The sequence below is a fragment of the Pelecanus crispus genome, chromosome 8 (assembly GCF_030463565.1).
Source record: "Pelecanus crispus isolate bPelCri1 chromosome 8, bPelCri1.pri, whole genome shotgun sequence".
Classification (NCBI taxonomy): domain Eukaryota; kingdom Metazoa; phylum Chordata; class Aves; order Pelecaniformes; family Pelecanidae; genus Pelecanus; species Pelecanus crispus.
Window position 1 is genome coordinate 13,535,473 of NC_134650.1, and position 20,432 is coordinate 13,555,904.

Here is a 20,432-nt window from a genome sequence, read left to right on the forward strand (position 1 = left end):
GCATAGAATATTCTTGTTCGGCTAGAATTATCTAACTCTCTGTTGGGATACTGAATTGTTTGAGCAGACAAGGAAAAAATGGAATAAAATCTGTAATAACAGATGCTGGAACCTTTCAGATATGAAAGCTGTAAACTGAAAAACCTCCTCATAATACAAATGTTAACTATTCGTATCACTGGGAAACTAATCCAGTAGTCCCCAAAGGAGCCCAAGATGATAGAACAACTGTGCACAAACTCGTGTATCTCACCAGTATAGATCAGTGGAACCTGACAGACCAATAAGTTACTCTGAAAATACATTCATATTATTAATAACTTCCTCATTAAGTTTGTTCTCCATAGCTGCTGCGCCCATTTGCTTTGCACTACAATAAAGGGTTGTAAGGCATTCTTCTGTGAGACAGCTTCTGTTTTATGGAGGAGAAAATAGTTCCTTGGGTGTAGAAAGATTACTGCTACTTAAATCAACAACACAAGCACAGAACAGCACCTGATTTTTTTTTTTTAAGCCCTTTTACTTCGAATGAAAATAGGATCCTCTGTCTCAGCTCTTTTGTTTTTTTTCTCTTGTTTAATTATAAGCAGATTGCCTGGCTCTCATCTTCTAACTATGGTTGTCTGGGTGCACTAAAATCTTGTCCCTACCACTTCTGGAACTCTCATGCATTGTCCTTTGTAGAGAAAACTGTATTAGTGCTAAAGGCAGTATCTGCTCTCCAAATGTCTTAGCTCGTACAGACAAGAATTTATCTGGGAGTCTTGGGAGCCATCTATTTCAACCCCTTAATTATTTGACAAAGGTAGAAAAGCTCTAGCTCTGTTCAGCCAAGGCCTGCGGATGTGACTCAGCCTTTTGACTGTAGCTTGCTGCCGGCTGTTCAGTGCAGACCGATTAGTGGGGCAGCCGTGCAATTTGAACACTGGCAGCCTTCACAGAGAGGAAGCTAATCACTGGTAAAGAGCTTTACATCAGAAGCAATGGTATGAAAAGCCTTGATTACATGAACATCCAAGTTCCTTGGAATGCCAGACAAACCTTTTTGCTTGCAATTGTAAATAATCTGTTTCCCAAGAAATACGGTTTAAATATAACGAAACTATTTTGTGTTCTAGGACAAGACGGAAGCTGCTCTAAGTGACAGCAGCAAAGGTATGAGATTTTTTTCCTGTGTGCTGCTCTTGTGCCAAATCTTTCGTACATAAATTATGTCAGTTAGTGCCTTACTGCAGAGCTGTAATTTTGGGCGTAAGGGTCTTTAAAGAATTTGTAGAAGAGCTGTGGTGGAAGACACCTGAATCTAGAATAATTTATATTATTTGCATTATTGATTTTGTAAAATGTCTATCAAACTTTTCCTGTCTGTAATAATTTACTTTCTGTTCTCTTGTGCCCATAAGGCTGCTGTTGGTACATTTTTTAATAGGAGTGTCTTTTTATTATGGAAGCTGTTTCCTTACACCTACTATTTTAAACCCACTTCCACCTGCCATTCCCCCCCCGCCAAATCTTCGTTTAATCCCAGATTCCAAAGAACCATGAGGCCTGATAGAATTAAAAGCATTATCAAGGCCCTTTTGTGAAAGGTTTTTGCTTTGTCACAAGGGCTTATGCTCTCCCGTTCTTGTCCTGCATAGTTTTCTCTCTGCAACTTCTGGTGAAATCATTTCAGCTGTGCATTGCTTTACTGCTTCCACCCACTCACCCATGCTCGAATATTTGTTGAACTCCCCATGACAGCTGGGGAAAAAAATCCAAATTACCAATCAGAAAACTAATCCAATGGCTGCGTGCCAGTACTGCTTGTACAGTAAATATGAGTTTGTACATGCTAAAAGTATTCTTGAAGGTAATAAATTCTAGCTGGCCTCTGTCACTTTGGGGGTTTGCCTTGTTTTGGTGGTGGTGCAATCTGAAAAACACTTCTGCTAATTTTGTAGTGGCTGAAAGGGAATTGGTCTGCTTTGCAGCAGTGAGACTTAAACCTACCATCGCTTGACACTCCCTAGGGACTTGGCTTATAAACTGCAATGCAACACTTGGAGCACAGCAAAGCAATTCACACTAACCTGCAACTTGCTGACTGTAGCATTGTCTTTGTCCTTCCAGAAGAAATAAGCTAGAATATTTAGCTAGATAATCCTAGATTTAATTGTCCCGAGAACCATTTTAATGGGTTAGTAATTATAAAATGGGCAGTCTTTCATACTCCCTCTTTCTGTGATGAAAAATGGATGAAGAAATTCTTGAGAAGTTACCATCTGCAGGTTACTGTTAAGTTTAGCATTCAGTCTTAAGTGCATCTGTAAACAGAGTCTTGGCTACCAAGGGAATAAGGAGAGGAAAAGCTTAAATTCAGTCAGTATGCCACTCTGCTAACTTGTAGATCTAATATAAGTGTTTGTGGATTCCCAACCCAATTTTGACTGTTTGATACTAAATTCAGAACACCACCAGTAGTTCTCCTGTAGTTGTCTCAACTTGAACTAAGATAAGCAGGGAAATGCTTATTTTCCCTGCTATGTGTATCTTTAGGTATATTTAACTTTAGCTGTAATCTAATAATATACACTTATTAATATACAAAAGCTCAAAAATATGTTACAGGTCCTTAAAATTTCTGAGGCGTCACTTAGAATCTCTGCATATATAGTATTGCAAAATTAAATGTGCATTATAAATTGCTTCTGTCTGTGGTAGATTGTAGACATTAAATGAAGTATGACCATTTGCATTAGACTTTCACAGGCAGATGTATGCCTTTCTGAATTATGACTTAGCTTTTAAACTGTGACTCTGCTTGATTCTAAGCTACATTATAAAGATAACTATTAAGAATTTACTACACAATTCATTTGAGGGGTGTAGAAATGTTTCAAGTAAAATACTGTCCTTTGTTTTTGTCTTCTAGCAGTGGAATTAGATCCTAACTATATTAGAGCTTTGCTGAGGAGAGCAGAGCTATATGAAAAAACAGAAAAACTAGATGAAGCTTTGGAAGATTATAAGGCAGTCCTAGAAAAAGACCCATCAGTTCATCAAGCCAGAGAAGCTTGCATGGTAAGCCTTTTTAGTATAGTTTGGGTTAACTTTAAACCAAGGTTGTCTTTTTTTTTCCTATTCTAAATATTCAATGCTGTTTATGCAAGCAGCTTCATATGCAGTGGTGATAACTTTTTTTTTTTTTGAGTTGAAAGCATAGTGGTTTTCTCATCTGGTTTTACATAAGGAAGATCATGTGAACTGCCACAACTTCCATGACAGGTCTCAGGTCCATAAAGCAAAGTCCTCTTTTTACCTTATTACAACGAGTGAAAGTAAACGTGTGTTTGGAGCTGCAAGCATGTAATTACATGTTTAGCTGTTGAACAGCATGCACACGCACACATACTTCATTCTAGTTTGCTGATTGAGGCTGTTAATTGTATTTATGCATGTGCTAGAAAATGTTGCCTGAACCACTGCTGCATTTTAGTAGCCATCATTTCAGTAAGGATCTTAAATTTGGAGATCAGAATACAAGCACCCTATAATACAGTTCTTGCTAGCTGTTTAATTAGTTGGAGTCTGGTTTTATTTCAGTAGAATTATTTTTCCAATTGGTAAATTTGCAGCCGAATGTCTTTATAGCATAATTATAAAATAATTACTTTTTTGATGACTGAATTATATAACTTTGAGAATGGCAAAGAGGCAGGATTCTATCAGTCTGTATCTATGTTTGTAGCTCCTTTAAAATGTTGATATTTTTGTTTCTTGATTTAGCTGTTTTCTGTTCTTGTTCTTTGCTACGCCTTGTGTGTGTATTGGCCACTTTGAGTTATTTTACTAATAGTGACTGAAGTCTGCTATTAATCTTCAAAAACTTAGCCTTTCACTTAAAGAAAAAGGCACCTTGGGGTTGCAAACAGCACTCTCCTGATTCAGTTACTTTCTTCTTTCTAAAAAAAAAAAAAACCAAAACCCAATTCTGCAGCTTAGTGCTGTGGTCCAATGTCCACTTTCAATCAAATTACAAATATTTCAGGATTAAACATTTCTTGCAGAATCTTTGCCATATCTCTGTAAATGTAAGGAAATGCTTTAAAAGTTTCCTGCCACAGCCTGCTGATTTGAGGTTTTAAGTAACTCTCTGTGTAAAATACCAGCAGAAAGTGATTCTTCTAGTAATATTTAGTATGTTAATGCCTAGTGTGGAAAATAGCTGTGGATTTGACAACTTCAGGTGGTCTTTTCACACGGGTAGCAAGAAGGAAAATTTATTTTGTGCAGAAAGCTCCTCTTACAGGCTGCCTGCTTTTCTTATTTTTGAAAAGAGGTTATGAAGGCTGTGTTAGAAAGGACAAATGAGGTAGAGATGTAGCCAGACAGCCTGTGGTTTTGAAGGAACATGTGCTAATGAAAGGTAGTCACTATAAAAAGTACAGTGGTGGTCACTTTTTATCAAAGTGGGAGCTTCAGGTCATGGTAGGTGAATGGTTTGCAAGCACCAGAGAGCCTGAAAAGAGCTAACCCATCTTCTGCAGGGAAAAAACCAGCCAAACTATTATTTAATTCCATTTTAAGGTAGATGGATGCAATTTTAAAAAGTAAGTCTTAGTTGGGCACCCAAATCCATATGCCAATACTTGACTTTATTTATATCTGGTTAGATTTTCAAAGGGCGTCATTATTTTAGTTCAGTATCACATCACTGAACCTGCAACATATACTGCCCCATAAAAAAAAAAATTATTTGCTTCACCCGCAAAGTTATCTCTAAAACCACTTTGAATATGTCAATGGAGAAATATTTTTGAAAGGCTTAGTTTTAACTGTTTTAACCCTCCATTTGGGAAAATAAATCATTAGTGGTGATTCCCACCCTGGCCCCCCACCCCACCTTTCTGCATACTATGGTGTTGTAAGTGACAGATTAGAAACTGCTTTTATAGTGTATTAGACAAGAAGCCTTACCTGAAATTACTTCCTTTGCGACTGGATCAGTTGCACTGATGGCAGAAAAATACCCTGCTTAACTGTGTAACTCCTGTAAGGGTATGGTTTCACAAAACAGCTACACTGATGTACTAACTGCCTGCTGCTTACAAAGCTGTCCAGTTGCTTTCCTTGTGCTAGTGCTGGTATTAGCTCACATCTGACCCTAGGGGATGGCTGGTTCTATATATGAGTCTGGCAGACAACTAACTCTGCTAAAGGGAGAAACGGCAACAAGCGAACAAAAAAAGCCAGCAACCAAAAAGCCCCAAAGTACTTTCATATTGCCTTGGCTTTTTGCAGTTAGACAAGTCCTGCTGCAAATGCTAGTGAGAAAGAAGGAAGGCGTGGTCAAGGCAGTGCAGGAATTGGGGCCACCCCTTTTGGCAGCACCCACTGACAAGGTCAGTTTACTGTACTGTGAAACAACCCCCTGATGCTTGTTGCATGCATCTGGTTGAAAGCAGGAGAGCACTTTGTCACCTAGCTCTTGGCAATGGCTTAAAAAATGACAAGCCTGTCAAATATCATTACTGCATGGGTAGTGAATGTGATGGGTCCATCACAGTCTAGAAAAGAGTACTTGTGTTGGCTTTGTTTATAGTCTCCTAGCTGAGATTATGGCTTGTTGGATCCAGGAATTCAGCCAAGGAGTTTGCTGACATTTCTGAAGGAAACGATGGGGTTTAGTTTCTGTAGCTTGTAGTCTTCAGCATTAGACTAGCTCCAGAGTGAGGCCCAGTGTAATCTAGCCAGTTACTTCATAAAATAGTATTCGTGTATAGAGTGCATTTTAGCAGCTCATCATACAAAGAACAACTGTGAAGATCAGACATTGTTATGAACCACCAGTCAGGACTCCACAGATTGAGACTTGGGAACATTGTCAGTAGTTCTTATAAAATGTAAGGAGTTTAAAATACATACATTAGCTGATTGGAACCCCCTGGAAGTATAGATACTGTCGTTTATACCTCTTGCAAAACCACAGTTTTCTTTCAGTGAGTATGCCTCTAATAGTCTCACAGTAGAGCCCTTGCTCAGTAACCAGTGGAGATTTGCACTAGAAGAGAATTACGAACAGTGCTGCTGTTCTTCCTGGCCATCTTTCAGGAGTGTTTTAGAATGATAAGTAATTTATTCTTAATTTTTGTAGCTGGGAAGTACAGAGGTGGTTTCATACACCTTCTGCTCCTTGACCTCGTTTTACTAGGCAGAGGCTTTAGGCTCACATGTGGTGCAGAACACTTTGTACAAAATGCTCTCAATTTACACTGCAGTGGGATTTAGGACGTTATGCCCTGAGTTGGTTCTGTTCTTTGTAAAGTTTCAGGGTAGAAGCAATCTTTTGAGACTGAAGCTTAAAACTCCCCTCTTGAAAAATTGTGAAGGAAATACTGACAGCTAGTTTTACTTTTTTTTTTTAATATTCATAAATAAAATTAATTCATTTAGAGATTCATAAAATCTCTAAATGTCATAATAAAAAATTCCAGCTGTAATGTTGACTCCACGTCTGCGGTTAACACATCTAATATGTAGGAGACTAAGGTGCTTTGCTTTATTGTAAGGTAAAGTGCATTGCTCTTTGCAGAAATATTGCAGCATTTTTTTCCCCTCACTGGTAATGAAAGTGATGCATCAAGAGAATCTGCAAATTAGCCTCATTCACTGTTAGAGCAAATCTTTCTCCTTCCTGTACATAGAAAACATTCCACATACTCCTTTAGGGAATGTCATGATTTTGTTAAATGACAGTTTAAAAATATTAAATATACAGTAGTTCTTTGCTTTGATCCTTGATTTGGTAGCTGCTCTAAAATTTCAGTACTGTTTATATTTCAGGATTACAGTGCTGGTGTTTTGATTTAAATCCTAGTGTCGTATACTTTAGTTATTTTTGACATCTTCAATGCCAAATTAAACAGTTTGAAATTATAATGTTTTGTGGTCAAATAATCCCTATTGATGCTTTTCCGGAAAGTGTTTCATTATATGGTATCTATCTTTAGGTTTTGTTTTTAGCAGGTGCATAACAGTGTTGTGTGAATTTTAGCTTCAAGACAGTTTTTGAGGGATTGGCAGGCCAGATAAACTTAAATTTACCAAAAGAAGCTGTACTTTGAGATCAGTAGCATAGACACCAGATAAATAGCTGTCCTCACAGACACCTTTCTATAGATAACTAACCCTGCAAGTACATTTCTGGAGTGAGAAATGCTGAGTCTTTGGAATAGTAGTATTTAGACAAACAAAACATGGAGTATGTATTTCAGATCAAGGATTTGTGTTTCCATTTCCTCCTAAAGCCTAACATCCAAATGTGAGAGAGACATGCTATAATATGCCCAATTGGTCCAAGATTCAGCAAATCTCACAGCCACAATGCAAACTGGATTTAGAGCCTGGGGATATCCACACATGTTTTCATGCAGGCAGCTTAGGTCCAGATCTGCACCCAACTTAATCAGCCCCTCTGGGTCAGCAGGAGTCAGATGAGGTCTGACTGGGCTAATTAGATCTGGCTCACTGATGGTGGTGCTGGGCCTGGGCTGGATTCAGGCTTAGCCATCCATATATATCTGCACTATATTCCTCAGTACTTGTATTTCTGTTTGTTTTTTCTGGGGCATACCACCTCTCTTCCCCATCACTACAGAAAATGAACTATCTTTGCCTGTGTTCGCCAGCGTATTCTGCATTGAAGAGGAGAGGAATAGTCAGGCAGCCTTGTCAATGGGCTTTTTCTTGAGGTGAACATCTGATTTCACTGTAGCAATGATATCAGGATGACAAACCTATCCATGATGACTGGAGCTGTAAATGACAGGAAGGAACAAGATTAGGAAATGAATTCTTTTAACTATGTTGAGAAGCCAATTACCACAAAGGAAGCATATCAGGAGTGAATTTCACACCTGTTACCATAGTCTGCAACTGTAATTAATTTACTGATAGCACCATTGCAGTAGATCTGTCTTATTTGCTATGACCTCCACAAGAAGAGACAGCATAGTTATGCATATAATTGTATGCAAAACTGCCAGAATTATACAGTAATAAGTTTAGTAAAAAGCTTGAAATAGTACTTCTGAAAAATATGTAAAAGATGTATAAAAAGTGACTGTCATTTGTAATATATTTTGGATTTATATTGTATTTAATTGATGTATAGAGAATGCAAAATTTCAATGATACTGTGGTAAATTTAGTTGTAGTGAATATAAAATTCTAATTAATAATGATCATTACAATCATATAGCAAAACACCCATACTGTGTAAGGATGTTTAATTAGTTGTATCTTTTATAGATATAAGATTTTTATATATTTAATTATTTAATACTTTTAAAATCCTATTTTCTTAACTACCTTAGCTCTTCTTTGTTGGTTGATATACTCATCCGTTTCCTTGTACTTATTTTCGAAGAGAGATATTAATAGCTAACTTTATTAACAATTTGTCAAAGCAACTGAAAAATTTAATACTTTTGAGGTAGTGTGTAACTTTGGTTTATCTTTCTAAACAAAGTGGAACTTACAAAAAGAACACAGCTGTTCTAGGCATAAATGGGAATCCCAAATCATTAGGAATGCATAGATCATTCAGTTAAATAATGCTTATAAGAAACATGTGGTAAGTTTCTCTGTGAAGGTGCAACAGATTTTAACACTGGTGCCAGTTCTGAGGAGGGAAAAAGCATGTTAATGAACTGTTATTGGACTAGGACCTTGGCTCAGGATGAACTGTTGGGAGTTCCCTCCCCATGATCAATTGCCAAATCAAGGCCCTCATTTGTCATACCCTGTCCTCCTTAGAACTGTGTCATACATTGCGTAATAAGATGCTGCTCATTAAACTATGTCCTGAAGTTCATAGACAGTTAATTCAGTGATCTTCTGATTAAATGTTTGTATTTAGAAGATGGTAGTGTTTTTACAGTGTGGGTTACCCTGAAGTGTGATGCCATTGAGAACTGACTTTATGGATGTTTTCCTCATTACACCTGTGTTTATGTTCAGAAGTCAAGTGCTGTCCTTGCTTAGTTCCTCTAGCCTCTCTTACCGAATTTCATGCATGCAGCAGAGGAGATAAGGCTAAAATATACTTTAACTGTAAGTCTCTTAAATTCCATAAGGTTTTCAATTAAAATCCCAAGCAAACAGATCGGATGTGTTTTTCAGCAGTAAAAATGTATGCCTGTATGAAACCTGCACTTACAAGTTACAACTTACTGTTTATATGAACTGATGTCATAGGATGAATTACAGGTTTCCAAAATAAGATGAAAGTGCAGTTTGACATAAGGATTCCTTTTAAGCCATAAACAGCGTATCCTGCGTATGTGTCTGAAAATTCCATAAGCTTAACCTACAGTATTATTGAAAGCATGGGTCTGGTTCCAATTTTTATCTCTCTCCACAGCGATTACCTAGACAAATTGAAGAGCGGAATGAAAAATTAAAGAAAGAAATGTTAGGTAAGTAGCATGTACATATAACTTGCATAATAATCTTCACAGTCTACTTGAAAAATAAAAATGCATGAGTAGAATCTCTTGCATAAAATTTAAAGAAGGCAAATCTTAAAAGAAATACTTGTTCTGTGTTAAACAAAACTCGATTTCTTTGTAGTTCTCTATTGCTTGGTTTCACCTACAGTAAGTTCTAGCCAAATAATTCTCCCGTACAGAAAAGGCTATTAGTTAAAATTAAAGAAAGAGATGCTCAAGACCTTCTAAAACAATTTAATATTGATGCATGTAAAAGCAGGGGAACATGGTTTGAAACAGACCAACTGCTCTGCCCTTTCTCTCTGCAAGTAAACCTTCAAAGGAAGCATTCCCATGAAAGGGATGAAACAGGGTTTTCACTAAACCTTTACATAAAAGAAGTCAACCAGCTGTAATAACTGAGCATGTTTGATCTTGTGTCTGAAGAAATAAATTTGGTTCTTTTTGTAGCACTTCCAACCCATAGACCTCCAAGTCTTCATGTTTACCTTGATTATTATATAGTGTTTCAGTTCTGTTTGTGTGGAGGCTGAATTAGACCTACCTAGTGTTACAAACAGGCATCTGGCCTTGCTAGGAGTGGAATTGGATTTCCTAACTGCGTAGCTCATTGTCTCTTGACTTTTTACAATTCTATACCAAAAGATACTATTGACTCTTCTTGCTTGTAGAAAAGAGAATTTAATTAATATAACTCATTTGAATGTATGTGCCCCCATCATTGTGTTGTATGGTATTGATTGGATAATACCTTAACTGGATTGATGTATTTCAGAAGGGTAACTACTTAAATAATACTGCCCAAGCAAGACTGGTTTTCATGGGTAATCTTAAGTATAAAGCACTTCCTTGCACCACTCACAGTGTTATGGTTAAACTAACAGTTTTGGGGGGAACCTCCTGCCCAAAAAAAAAGACTGCTGTCAACATTGTCTACTGCCTCCGACTGAACAGGGTTTGTTAATTCTTACAGGTTCAGACAGTACATAAACCAGTCTGACATTCTGGTGCTTTATAAAATGAGTTTTTATTTTTATATAATGTTTTAATTTGTACTGTTTAGAAAACCCACACAAAAGAGCAAGGATAAATGACAGTATAAGATAAAGAGAAACTAACTGTACCTAACCTGTTTCAAATAGCTTTCAGTAGTTACCTGTTTACTCATTCTAGGTGTGACAAGTCACAGATGAAATGCTATTTTAAAGATGAGTAGGCTTTGAGGGTTTGGGATGAGAAAGGGGAAGACAGTGTTTTGCTATTCTGCAGAGAATCAGGTTAAATAAACTCAGTCTGTCTTGCATACTGTAACGCTAATTCTTAAAATATTTGGGAAGAAGAGGCTGTTTCAAGGGCTTATGCTGAAGCAAACTTTTTTTTTCCCTGGCTGTGCAGGGCATCTGATTAGCTTTTGCTTTGTACCTGTTTTGACCTAGTAAAGTTGCAGTGAGGCTTTCTAGAGCTTTACATCATCAGATTCTGTTTCCACCATTGTACTTAGAACAAGCCATAAATAAAGATGGTTCAGTGTGATAGTGCTATAAATAAATGACAAATGCAGAAAGGAATCCAGAAGGATCATGCCTATGTGTAGGACATGGGATGGGTTTCAACACGAAGTAATATAAAAACAATTCCTGATCTTTTTTGAACTCTCCCTTTGTACCATTATTACCAATGTCTAAAGGGCTTCTAATCACAAGGGACTATACTGAAACAAGAAATCCAGCTTTATAAACTGCCATTACAAACCTAGTTCTGTACTGCTAATTTTTGCCTAGATTTCAGAGTAGATGTGATCTTTTTAAAATGTGTTAATCCAGTGGCAGTAAGGATTTCAGAACTGAACTGGTATTTTGGGAACCAGTTCAGGCTGTTTATATTGGGATTCTTGAGAAAGGAATCCCTTGTCAATTACGTTACATACATGCAAGGAGATACACTGATGTTTACTGTTGTAAACAGCCAGGAAAACCAGACTAAGAGTGGGGTAGTACAGCATATAACCCTGTGTTCATCTGCAACCTTTGCGCATAACAGGATTCATATAAATTGTCACATGTATTGTTAAAATTACATGGTGTCAATTGGGTAGGTGGTATTTTATTTGTAGCACTGCTCGTGATCACTAGTGTGACACAAATAGAGGATTTTTTCTTAATACATTGTCTTAATAGAACACTTGAAATTAAATTAAGAATATGGGCAGCAACCAGACTAATTTTTTGAAGTGTTACAAAATCCCTGTGTCTTGTCAGTAAGAGAGATAGCAGAGATGCCATGGATCTAATGATGAAGGCCTGGGAAGGAAGTACTTTCCAAGGTTTACAAAATGCTGCTGTTCTCTCTGAGGTCAAGGAAAAACCCTTACAATTGAAGAAGGGGGATTAGATGAGAGTTCTGGAAGGAGTGAAAGAAGACAAACTTGATATAGTGTGGTGGTTAAAAGATTACTTTGGATTGTTTTTGTTGTACAATGTATTTGTTTTCAGCTGTTTCAACTTTTCTTTTTCAAGAACTTTGTCAATGCTATTTACCAACTGTGTACTGTGTCAGAATAGACAGTTGCTTGTGGTAATCTGTTAGGAGATTATCTGACTACTGGTTAAACAGTGCCAGGTGTGCAAGGATTCATTCCCCCGCCTTCTCACAGGGGAGTCAGCTCAAGTGTCTGGGTTGTACCCCAGGTTTTTTGGTTCCAGGAGAGCAAGTCAGATGCATCTTAATAGTTCCAGGCTAGGCCTGGTCCAGGAGCACTGATGCTACACTGAAATTAATCACCAACAAAACTTTTAGAAAGAATGCCACACTTCATGCATTGGCTCCTTTGAAGTTTGGATATTGAATTGAATTCTTATTGTGGTTGATGAATCAGCCAGTAACGTTTTTCTAGGCTTTTATTCTTTCAACTAACACTAAGTCCTGGTATACCCAACTAACACACACTGTCATGAAAACTGAAGCTATGTACAAACAAACCGAAATAAATGGAGTGCATCTTCTTCCTTCCCCACGTGTGTTTCCTGTTTTCCAGTGCTACAGCTCATTACCACATAGTTTGTCTGAAGCTGAAACTGCTTCTTAAGTGATTGTGTGTAAATAAATCAGAGTACACATTCTTGGCTGGATTTTTCTTCCAGACTACCTAACTATGAATTCTTGCGTGCAAGTGGTAGTGCATGTGATCGATGAAGTTGATGTCACTAGGAAAAACATGTTTTGTTGCCAAACAAAGTCCAGTTCTGCTACGTGTTCTACAAGGGTCTAACTTTTCCAAAGCTGACATTTGTATTTAAATTATTTTCATATTTTCCATTCAGCCTTTGCAGGTTAGTGCTGCCACTTTTTTGCTCAGTTTGCTCAGTATGAACTAACCTCGGAGTTTCATGTTAATGAAAGCTTAACTTGTAGCACACTTTGAAAGTAGCTTTTAAATCCATGTGGCTCTTTCCCTTTATGCTTTCATATGAGCGTCTTCTGCCTTAGTAATTGTCCAGGACGCGAACATATACTGACCATTTTCTGTGTTCTTTTTTATTTCTCTTCTGACTTGAAAGCCAAAGATTTCCAGCTATTGTGCAACAAGCTAGTCTTGTTCAGAGAAACTGTAATTACTGTGATAACTAGGACCAGCTCCTTTGGGGAGAGGGTGTGAAAAGAGGGGAAGTTTGGAATAGGTTTAGCAAGGTTTAGCAGCAAGGGGGCTGTGACCAACAATACAGTGTTTTGCATGGCTACAGGGGAGCCAAGTATATTGGATATAAAAAAATGGGATGGAACATATGCCAATCTGTGTAACCCATTTTATACACACAGAGTTCATCAAATCTAATTATAAACTATTGGGACTTTCAGCTTAAGTTATAAATGAGTGCATTTCAGAAAACAGTGAAATGTACTTGATTATCAATGTGATTAATGGGAAGGCCTATTGGAGCATATCACCTGGGCTTTCTGCCAGTAAGATTTTTTCCAGCAATGTGAGATCAGCAAAGATATTTATTAGGCTTAGTGCCTAAAGAATTAGTTTCTTCTTTTTTCATACTGAAAGCTATGTTGTATTCACAACTGAGCTGCTAAACCCCAATACTGTATATAGGGAGGACACTTTAAATAGTTCAAACCAGAGCCAATATACAGTTACTTTTAGTTCAGTCCTCAGTTACCATTTAGGGAAGGGAAAAGGTTTTGCCCTCGCTCTTTTAATTGCTTAAGAAATGTTGTTGGAATACAGGAAGTTATACAAAGATGAGACCCCATCAGGAAATTTGTCTTTTATCCAAAAAAAATTCTTAACACAAACAATATACAGTTTTTCAACTTCCAAACACCACATTAACACTAGCAACTGTACTAGAATTATTGCCAGAAAGACTGAATAGCAATTAATTTTGGCTGTTCCATCTTAATGTAAATCGTGAGAAATCTTTTTGTGCATCTGCCTTTTGCAACAGGATGTTACATTGCAGTTTAGGTGAGTAATGAATCACAGGCTTCTGAGCCCTAAATTGATTTTTACCAGTTAGTTTTCTTGTTAACCTCTGAATTTGCTTTGCTGAAGAAATTTAACATGCTGGAGTTCCAGGCGAAAAGTAGACAGAGGCTCTCTAAAATAAAAAGAACACGATCTATGAAAATACAGCCTCAGAGAGGAGAATGTGACCCTGCTCAGGGACAAATGAGTGTTTGACTGCTGAGAACTCTTTGCAGCTGAGTCACAGCTCCACATGCCTTTTTCCTTCCTTCAAGCACAGTCTCTGTTTTAAGAGGGCTTTTCTTTGGGGGGAGGGGGAGGTGGACTTAACTACAGATCTTAATTTAGGGATGAAAGGAGAGTGGGGGAGGAGGAAATAGTGCTTTCCTACAATGATGGGTTTATGTGTGCCAAGACAGCAGGAGCAGTGCTTTGGGCTTGAGTTCCCGGAAAAGGCAAGGCTTTCTTCGGCTTCATGAACAATTTATTAAATGTGGCTGCACCGAAAGGCATCGCTGTATGTGGATTTAAGTGATAGAACAGGAAGGTGACCTATGACTGTATTTTTTAATTATTCAATCCCAGTGAGATGAAGAATAAAGTATTGAATATATCATCTAGTCTGTAGCTTCTCCCGAAGAGCTGGCCTGGCTACATGCAAGAATACCAAGGCAGTTGTTCTCTGTTTATTGGCTCTAGTAAGACCGGAAACCAGCCATCGTACTAACTCCAATTAGAAAAGACCTTTCACAGTTTCCTGAAACAGGCAAACTGGTCTGCCTGCTCCTGAGCCAGCTGCAGTGCCTGGATAACTTGTGAACTGCTTACAACTAGCTTTAGCAATGCCAGACTATGCCAGGATTCTTCCACCAGTAGACAAAGACACTTCTCACCCCAAACCTGAAGCTAAGCAATGACCAAATGTTTGTCTAGAAGTACAATAGCAACTATTCATCCCACTCATAGAGATGCTATGAACAACTTCATAGTTTTTTAACCAAAATGCTTTTAGTATAAAATTATGAACTTAATAGTTAACTTGGCTTAAACAGGGTATAGCTTAAAAACAACCAACCAACCAAAAAAAAAAACCCACAAAAAACCACCACCAGTACAAAGAAGGTAATCCTAGCTGAGCCACTCCCTGGAATGACTTTGGCCAGATCACTCAACCACCTCATCTGTTAATCCACACAGGGGAAAAAAAAAATCAAATTGAAGAAAAATTCTTTCTTGCCAACTAGCTGTTTTTGTAGGCTAAGGTTGCCTTTTTTTCCCTGTGTAAGGCCATGGAATTTCCATGTTGACTCTCAAAGACCGATCTTGCTTTAAAATAATTACACAAATCTCTGAAAGATACCCAGTTGTGAACCAGCACTTTGATGCAAGTTCTTAATTACTTTGGCATATTTAGGAGTACTGTAGTAATGCTAACCATTAGTTTCTTTACGTGGGACTTAGTTGTTCCTTAGAAGAAATTGTTTATATTTTTCCCCAGCTATTTTTTCTTTTTTATTGTCTGTGAATGTGTTCAAAAAAGCTCCCCCTGCCCCCAATTCAGTTTTGGAAATGTGACTGAAAAAATAGCATGTTTTGGTTTATGGTGATGGTGTCCAAGCTGACTTGGCCAGATGGTAAGAGATAAGGGGCATACTTCCATGGGTTAAGTTCAGACTTGGATACAATTTCTGTTTTGAGCGCAGTCGCAGGCCTGCAGTGCCATGCAATGCAAATCTCTTCATCTGTTTGTACTCCAGTTGTGCAACATAAATACTGCTTGTCTCTTTCTGTAAAGAATGTACAGACGGCTTTGCTCCTTATGTTTCTATACTTCTATCTATACTTTCTATCACTGCTGTGAAGTTACTGCTTCAGTTTGGCTTAGCGACAAAGCCTGAACTAAATTCCGGCTGGTGCATTGTAGTGAGGAAACTTAATAGCAGTAGTGATGATTGCACTGCTGGGCGGAAGCAGGGTTTTCGAACAAACAAAAGAACTTAGGAAAAGCAAAGAAACTAAATGATAAATGTTCATATGACTTTGCAGTTAGAGTCTAAGATGTTAGTTTAGAAATAAAGGTGAAGACTAGAATAAGAGATGTTTCTCATGACTTAAGATAGCTTGCAGAAAGCACACACATGCATGTAGGAACAGGTGTGGCATTTGCACATTTTAGTCACGATTGTGACTACTTCAGTTGCTTAACTGGCTTTCCTGTGTGCCGGCTATAGTTGTTGTCACTTTTTCGCCCACCGTGTGCACGCACAAAACTCCCAGCAAAACAAAATCCATTACCTTGAAGATCTAGTAAAGGTAGAAGACTTTTTGAAAGGTGGTGTGTAGCCTGTGCATGCAAACGTAGGGTAGGCTTCAACTTGTCAAAACTTCTCCTATCTGTTCTTTGGGAAACTAGTCTACAATGCTGCATTGAAGCCCAGAGGAAAATAATGTTTTTCTTGGAAAACTGACCGTCTTCCTCCTTTGTCTTGTCATGCCAGGGGCTCAGCTTGTGTTTAGCCAACATTGAAGTTGTTACCTCTGCTTCTTGGTTTAATTTTATGCATTTTTATCTATTCTGTCATTTCTGTATAGATACTGTTTTTTAAAATAGGATATCGTTTTGTTGTCCTTCCCCTTTTATAGATGGTAGCAAGATTCATTTTATACAGGCAGAAAGCATGTATGATACATATATATCGATAGAAGCCTTTAGATTTTATTAACTGTCATAGCCTATGTATATTTAATAGTGCTTGTTAACCAATGGTTGGTTAGAGCTCTTAGCAGTGGTAAGTTAGTCCTGGAGACCTGTAGTTTTGAAAGCGAGTTAATGATGTCATGTCACATGACATCGTGCTGAGGTTTTTTGCAAGCAGAATGGCTGTAAAGTCGTATGCTTCAGATGGAACTGCTTAGTTTGCAGGTGCAGACACAGTTGCAAGGATGGATTTGTTTTATTTTTCTTTATATCAATATACACATTTAGAACGGGATTTTTAATCATTACAAAGGAGCAGTTTGAACCCTGGCTGTCATTGTTTCTCTCGGTAGTCTAGGAAACTGGCTAGTTTGTTGATTGTTTATAGAGCTGTAGCTGCATCAAAAATGACCAGAGCTGAAAACTTCTTGTTAAAACATTGAATGTTGGCATCTATCAGAGTTATGTCCAAGCATAAGTATAGGGGAGACAGCACTTTGTTGTGAGCTGTTAAACTCTCGTGCCTCAAGAGCTTGTAACTGAGGAAATAAGGTGCTTCTGGATAGCTTTAACCATGTAGACATGACTGCAGCCAGTGGCTCTTCATCAGGGCTGCCCGACAAACCGCTCAGAACCAGCATGATGATGTGTTTTCAACCCCGAAGCTGACAGTCACTACCTCACAATTGCAATTTTTTTTAATTCATGTAAGAGCCTAAATATTCAACAAACTGCAGAGATTTCCACAGCATTTACCTTAAATTAGTAGATAAATTAGTAGAGCTGGACTGTGTAGTTGGGCATAATTCAATGGGAGTTTTCCCTCTGCTTTAATACTTAACGTGTTATCTCTCCTTTTCAATGTAGGCAAACTGAAGGATCTTGGGAATTTGGTTCTCCGCCCCTTTGGCCTGTCAACAGAAAATTTCCAGATAAAACAGGATTCATCAACTGGTTCATACTCTATCAATTTTGTTCAAAATCCAAACAACAATAGATAACATTAATTCAATCTAGTTCTGCTGGATTTCAGGCTTCGTGACCGTGTGCTTACACATACCAATAAAAGGATTCAGCAAACATTCTTCACACTCCCCAAGTGAAGATAAGAGTCAAGCATATTCATTTCCCTGCTTGTGAAATTATTTACAATGTGGATGCAAAGCAAGTCATTTGACTTATGTTAGTGATAACAGTGTCTAGTGTGTGGGGTTTTTTTTTGTTTTTTTTTTTTTTTCGCCTTCCCTTGTGGTGTTTGGATGTCCAACAGTCATGTTCATTATTTTGGCCCATTCAATACTGGCAAAAAAATTCTAGCAAGCAGTTCAGCTGAATCAAAATGCCCACGCACCTGTAGCCAAGAACAAAGCCTAATGGTGTCTTGGGGAATTAATGAATCTAGCAGAAGCACTTCTCCACACTCAGCAGGTGGATATGACTGACAGCATGCATGGAAGCAAGCCAACCTCTTCTGTGGAATAATTTTTCTTTGTAATAAAGGCTTGGTATTTCTGTCAGTTTGGTTTGTGAAGTTCTTGCCTTATTTGAGTCATTCCCATGGTAGTATTGTTTTTAAAAGTGCTTATAGCCACCCACAAATAACATACTTGCAAGACATTAGTTTGAAGCATTCGATTTTTTTTTTTTTGTCTTGCTTATAGCAATATCAGTAAATTAACCTCAGGCCATTCTTACACCACATTTTGTTTACTTTTTATTAATTTTTCTGAGGGTAACAAGGAAATTTTGTGCCTCTGTGTGTATATATATATACACACACACTTCGTAATGGTATGATAAAATTAATTAAACTTGCTTGTCTGAGATTCATTCATATTTCGGATATCCATAATGGTAAACAACTAAGTGATGTTCAAGTTGATTGCAAAAGATCTTCATAATGTACTAGACCTTGAAGACTTTGAAGTATCTATCTATATGTATAGGTACTGTTGAAGTAATTCATTCAGATTTTGGAGAAGGGGTATCTTTTGTAATTACTGCTTACTGTTTTGATGCTGAAATGTTTACATTAGAGGCAGATTTTTCAGTTGTCTCCATGCAGATTTCATTACATGATTAATTAAGTAATTAGTGGTGGCTGTCTGTTGGCTATTAGTTGTCATCGTAAATTCATTTCAGGAAGTCTCTTTTTGTGTGCTTAAGGACTGAAATTACAGAGCTCCAGTCTTTACACTGATATGCCTGAAAGGAATAGTCTCTCAGGCTAGGGTGTTCTTGGTGCTTTATTTTCATTTTTGTCTCTGCAGCTGTGGAGGGTTTTTTTGATTGTTGTTCAACTCTGTCCTGCTGCATTTTTAGTTTTGACTTTGTGGTTACCTGTTTGTTTGTAAACTATCTCAAGTCTGCAGGTGAGTGTGTATTAAGTCTATGGGAATTAAAATGTCATTGTCAAAAGAAGAGAGAAGCCCTAATTCACAGTAAAGCCTGTGCAGCCTTTAACATCTTCTGCATAATTAAAATGTCACTTGAATAAATAACAGCAAACAGCCTCTAGGATTTCCATGTGCTGAAACTGTAACTGTGTCGTGCTTTACTGGAGTAAAGTTTCTAATGTGCAAGGCTGAATTTCCTTTACTAATAAAGTTTGGGCAAATGAGTAAGTGTGTGGATGGCAGGTTTTAAAGAAAAATTTTGCCCCTCAGAGCAGCCACAGCGCCGCTGGAGCAGGGTTTGCCAGCTGGAGGCTGGGTGTGTCAGATGCCAGTATCCAGGCAGAGGGCCGAGCTTACCCAGGTAATGTGGGTACGAGGGAGACTGCTGGGAGAGCGGTGTGCTCACACCCAAGAGGCTGTGCAGGTCCAGATAGGCTAATTAGCTGTAAACCCACTCTGCTTTCTAAACCGAGCTCTTCAGATTCAGGGAAGGCTTATTGGGTTGGGCAGAGTGTTGGGACTAGTATAAATGTTAATAATCTTTGCTGAAACCGGGAATGCTACAGAGCAAAAGGTGTCCAAGTTGCTTCAAAGGAGCCCTGGGCAGAGGCAGTGCTGGGCTGAAGCTCATAGCTTGGCTTGTGCCCAAACTGAGGCACTCGGGTGTGCCTGAATCACGCATCCCTAGAGCTCCTAGTTCAGCATGGGCCGGGTAGGGATGTCAGTTCTTGCTGTTGCAGGCTCTGTGCTGCCTGAAAGTGGAAAAAGTGGCTGGCCCTGGAAGCAGTGTCTCTTGAGTTACAGTAGCTAACTTTCCAAAGGGGCTGAAGGGTGGGGAAAGGAGTTCATCTAGGCTTTTGTCTTATTTACCAACATTAGCACTAGTCCTGCATCACTGACTGTGAAGCAGCTTAGGTCTGTGCCCTCTTTCACTCAACTGCAACGTATATACATGCCCTTAAAACATACATACACATTCAAAGTGGAACCACCTTGAAACTACTATGGATACTTAAATTTTCTACAGATCTTTGTTATCACCAATTAATTGCTATCTTTACACACACTGTGTGTCTGTATCTGTTATTTACCAGTGTATGGCTGTTGTGCAAAGTTACAAGCAGTGGGTTTTAGCAACCTGCTACCTGTCTTACAAACGTGTTCAGTGACAAATTTTCTTCCTTCCATTCTGTTCCTGCTTCACATCTTTACACAGCTGGAGGGCTGCAAATGTGCCTTCTTAGGTGGAGGCTGGTTAACTTATTCTGGAAAATAAAAGCACAACAAAACTTTTGAAATTACTATCTGCTGTGCAAACACAACATCAAAGAAGTGTGCAACTTCCCTGCTGGATGCCTGATGTGTACCTA

General features: G+C 38.2%; 1 protein-coding gene across 3 annotated transcripts in view; it reads left to right on the plus strand.

Moving 5' to 3' along the window:
• The window catches only part of TTC1 (tetratricopeptide repeat domain 1), a 33,213-nt gene extending 15,346 nt beyond the window's left edge, over positions 1–17,867 (plus strand). For all 3 annotated transcript variants that reach the window (XM_075715409.1, XM_075715410.1, XM_009478819.2), the window contains 4 exons: positions 1,119–1,155; positions 2,915–3,063; positions 9,407–9,461; positions 17,534–17,867. In XM_075715409.1, coding sequence (XP_075571524.1) covers positions 1,119–1,155; positions 2,915–3,063; positions 9,407–9,461; positions 17,534–17,667 — 375 coding nt within the window. In that variant the 3' untranslated portion in view covers positions 17,668–17,867. The remainder of the gene's footprint in view (positions 1–1,118; positions 1,156–2,914; positions 3,064–9,406; positions 9,462–17,533) is intronic.
• Positions 17,868–20,432: the final 2,565 nt, after the last annotated feature.